General features: G+C 37.8%; 1 protein-coding gene across 1 annotated transcript in view; it reads left to right on the top strand.

Moving 5' to 3' along the window:
• The window catches only part of LOC122057478 (protein ENHANCED DISEASE RESISTANCE 2-like), a 15,221-nt gene that overhangs the window by 2,305 nt on the left and 9,574 nt on the right, over positions 1–3,342 (top strand). Inside the window, exons 2-3 of the mRNA XM_042619590.1 lie at positions 1,200–1,343; positions 1,438–1,533. Of these exons, the coding sequence (XP_042475524.1) occupies positions 1,447–1,533 (87 nt within the window). The 5' untranslated portion in view covers positions 1,200–1,343; positions 1,438–1,446. The remainder of the gene's footprint in view (positions 1–1,199; positions 1,344–1,437; positions 1,534–3,342) is intronic.

Raw genomic sequence — 3,342 nt, 5'->3', positions numbered from 1 at the left:
TTTAAGTGGGTTAATGGTAACCGAATAATTCGGTTTAATCTGGTTCGTCACGATTTATTCACGTTCTATAATCACTTTTTAAAAAACCGCGAATTTTACCGATTTTTATTTTTTATTCGGATTCGGTCAGAATTTTTCATTTAATTCTGAAAAATTCGATTCGGCCGAATTGCTAACTAGGGGCTTGATGCCTTCCCTCCCCCATTCTTTCCCTCCAGTTGCAAATTTTCAAGGGTTATTGCGCGTAGAATCATCTAGGGATGACAAATTGGTGGCTTGGGTATCCTACCTCAAGCCATCCCTCTAGTGGACGTTTTTGGTAGCCACAACTATGTTAGGGTCAGATCCTTAGATCGAGTAATTTGATCATCTACCTGAGTTAGGTTGTTTTACTATGTCATTCAACTTAACTAATATAAGTAAATCAATGAGGGGTTCTATGATAACAGTTATAAGTTTTGTGATGAAAGTATTCCTCGATTGCTTCACTCAATGCTCTACTCCTTCCTCTCTCTCTCTCTCTCTTTTCTTTTTCAATCTCTTTACTATAGTATTTGAGTTCCAACAAAAATGGAGAGTATGTAGAGATTGTTGTGTGTGAAACGACCCACTTTTCTCATTATTTATTTATCAAATGTCTGATTATTAAATTTTCTTTTAGCTGCCTTTTCTTTTTCCTTTCCACCATCCCACTCTTACTGTCTAAGTCTCAACAACAACAACAACAACACAGCTGAGCCATATCCCAACTAAATGGGGTCGGCTACATGGATCCGAGTTAGGGGAAAAAAAAAAGAAGGAAAACGGCACCACAACACCTCTGGGACATCCCACTTACAAACAATTGGCAACCCGGATCTTTGCCCTCCAAGCAGCTCTGTTAGATGCCATCCTAGGGTCAAGACCTATCTGTTGCATGTCTCTCCTTACCAACTCATCCACGGTCATTTTCGGCCTGCCCCTAGCACTTTTAGCTCCATCCATCTGAATCTGGTCACTCCTCCGTACTGGAGCATCCAAAGGCCTCCTTTGGACATGTCCAAACCATCTTAATGAACATATTAGAAATGGATTTCTATCATGTTGCTGCCAGGCCTGTAGCCATCACACCCTATCTGTCCTAAGGTAGGCTGTTTTGTACCATTAATGTGAGCTTGACTATTCTGATGAGAAATTATATGTTTGTTGCATCATTGTAGGTTCCAGCAAATCCAAACTACAGTTTGGTTCTCTACTATGGTGCTGATCGGCCTGTAAGAAAAGAATCTTTATTGGGTAGATTTGTTGATGGGACTGACATATTCAGGAATGCAAGACTAAAACTTATTCCAAGTATCGTAGAGGTATGCACTTTAACCATCACATAGATCAAGAACCAGGAAGATCGTGTTTTATATCCGTCTTACAGTTTCTAATGCATTTTATTGGGTCATGCAGGGATACTGGATGGTCAAGCGTGCTGTTGGAACAAAAGCTTGCCTGTTGGGGAAAGCAGTCACATGCAAATACCTCAGACAAGATAACTTTCTGGAGGTAAATATCAACTAAATTTACTTCCAGCATTATCTAATTCAGTACCTCCTGATTAGGTGTTCTCTTTTAGCCACTCTGCAAATTTTATATTTTTTTTGTTTGATAGACTCACGTTTTCTTATGGCGCCCAAGTTGGGGAAAGCAAGCGAGAAATTGGATGCTTATTAGCTATAAGGGATCTAACGTTTGGTCATCATTCTTCAAGGAATTAGAAAACTTTCTGGTCATCTGGAAGTTCTAATTAGGCCAAAAAAAATCTTCTGACACTTACTTGTGAAGCCTATGTATCAGTTATGAGCTCGAACTATGGAATTGACATCGGATTCTGATTGAATCCTATTCTAGATATATGTACCACCATAGGCACATAGTCATAGCCCATATCAACTAGCTGAATTGCCTAAACCAGTATCTTGGATCTCTTTCATTTGAAAGAATTATTTTGTTTATCTTTTGAGAGCTCAATTTTATTTATTTATTTTTTTTGGTAATGTGAAACCTAGTCCTATGGCAGTCTGTCACAAGATATTCCATAACTCAATCATCACTTGCTCCCTGACTCATTTTCACGCCTCATGATTTACCCTGTGCTTGCTTTTGGTGCTAAAATTGTAATCTTCTTTGTTCATATCTGCCCTTGGATGTTTGATTATGAGCTAATATTGCAGTGCACATGAACAAGCTTTAAAAACACTTGTGACTAGAGTAGTGACACTGCTTAAAATGTATATGAAATATGTTCTCATTTCTCTCACAGCACAAAGCAGATTTTATCCAATGTGCCACTGTCATCAGGATCTTGTGGTGAGGTCATGAGGACATCCGTGTTATATGGTACACTCGATATTTTCAATACTTGAAAAGACACCTGTTAGTGAAAAATAAGAATAAAAATGACCCTGTATGACTAAATACCGTAAAGTTCCTTTAGACTCCATCTACATGGAGGTACAGTGAAATAAAGGGAAGTGGAGGTGAAATTAATAACAAAATTTGGAACTTCTATAATCATTACTAACAATGATTGTGTAACTAACTCAAAAACTTACTGAATATAATAATTAAATTTTACTTCAGCCTTTCTCAACGAAATTGATTGCGAAGAATATGAATATATGACAGGGTCTAAGAAAAGTATTGGAAAAGTTTAATTACCATATTTGATTAGATTTTAAGTTAGTAAATCATGATAAGCAATGACTGAGCTGATCGCCTGATCCATGATCACTCTCTCCCGGTGGTTAAGCTGATAACCACACAATAGAATGAGCACCTAACTGCAAAAGCCATTGCCTTTCAGGAACCAAATCCTTTGCTAGCCTGGTTATGTTCACTTGAAAATTTTTAGTATCTACCTTTTTCCTCTGGAATTTTTCAGCCCGGGGATAAAGAACTCAATATAGTTGTATCTAAAGGCAATTGGCAATTTGAAGTTCCAGCTAAGGAAATGATGCATCAAAACATTGCTCAGTGTGAAGGAGGACAACCTCAACATATTAATGGGTCATTTTCCTTCTTGTTTGTTGTCACTCTTAGTTAAAATATGGGGGTGCAAACGCCAACAAATGCACCCAAGGTGAGGACACTTAGGATCCTCATCTATCAGGCATTTCATTGGAGTCCATACAGTTTCCAAGACACCTCATCGCTTACCTCTTTTTTTTTTTTTTTTTTGGACGAATGAGAATTTTTCTTTTTGATAAATGAGAGAAGAGGGATTGTAATTCAGACTGCAAGGTCTATGGTTGGACAAAACCAGGGAATTAAAGAGCATAAGTATGAATATTAATGGGGTGGCTAACCATGCCT

The sequence above is a fragment of the Macadamia integrifolia genome, chromosome 12 (assembly GCF_013358625.1).
Source record: "Macadamia integrifolia cultivar HAES 741 chromosome 12, SCU_Mint_v3, whole genome shotgun sequence".
NCBI lineage: Eukaryota > Viridiplantae > Streptophyta > Magnoliopsida > Proteales > Proteaceae > Macadamia > Macadamia integrifolia.
Note: the sequence above shows the minus strand (reverse complement) of the source record. Positions and strands in the feature narration are given on the sequence as shown.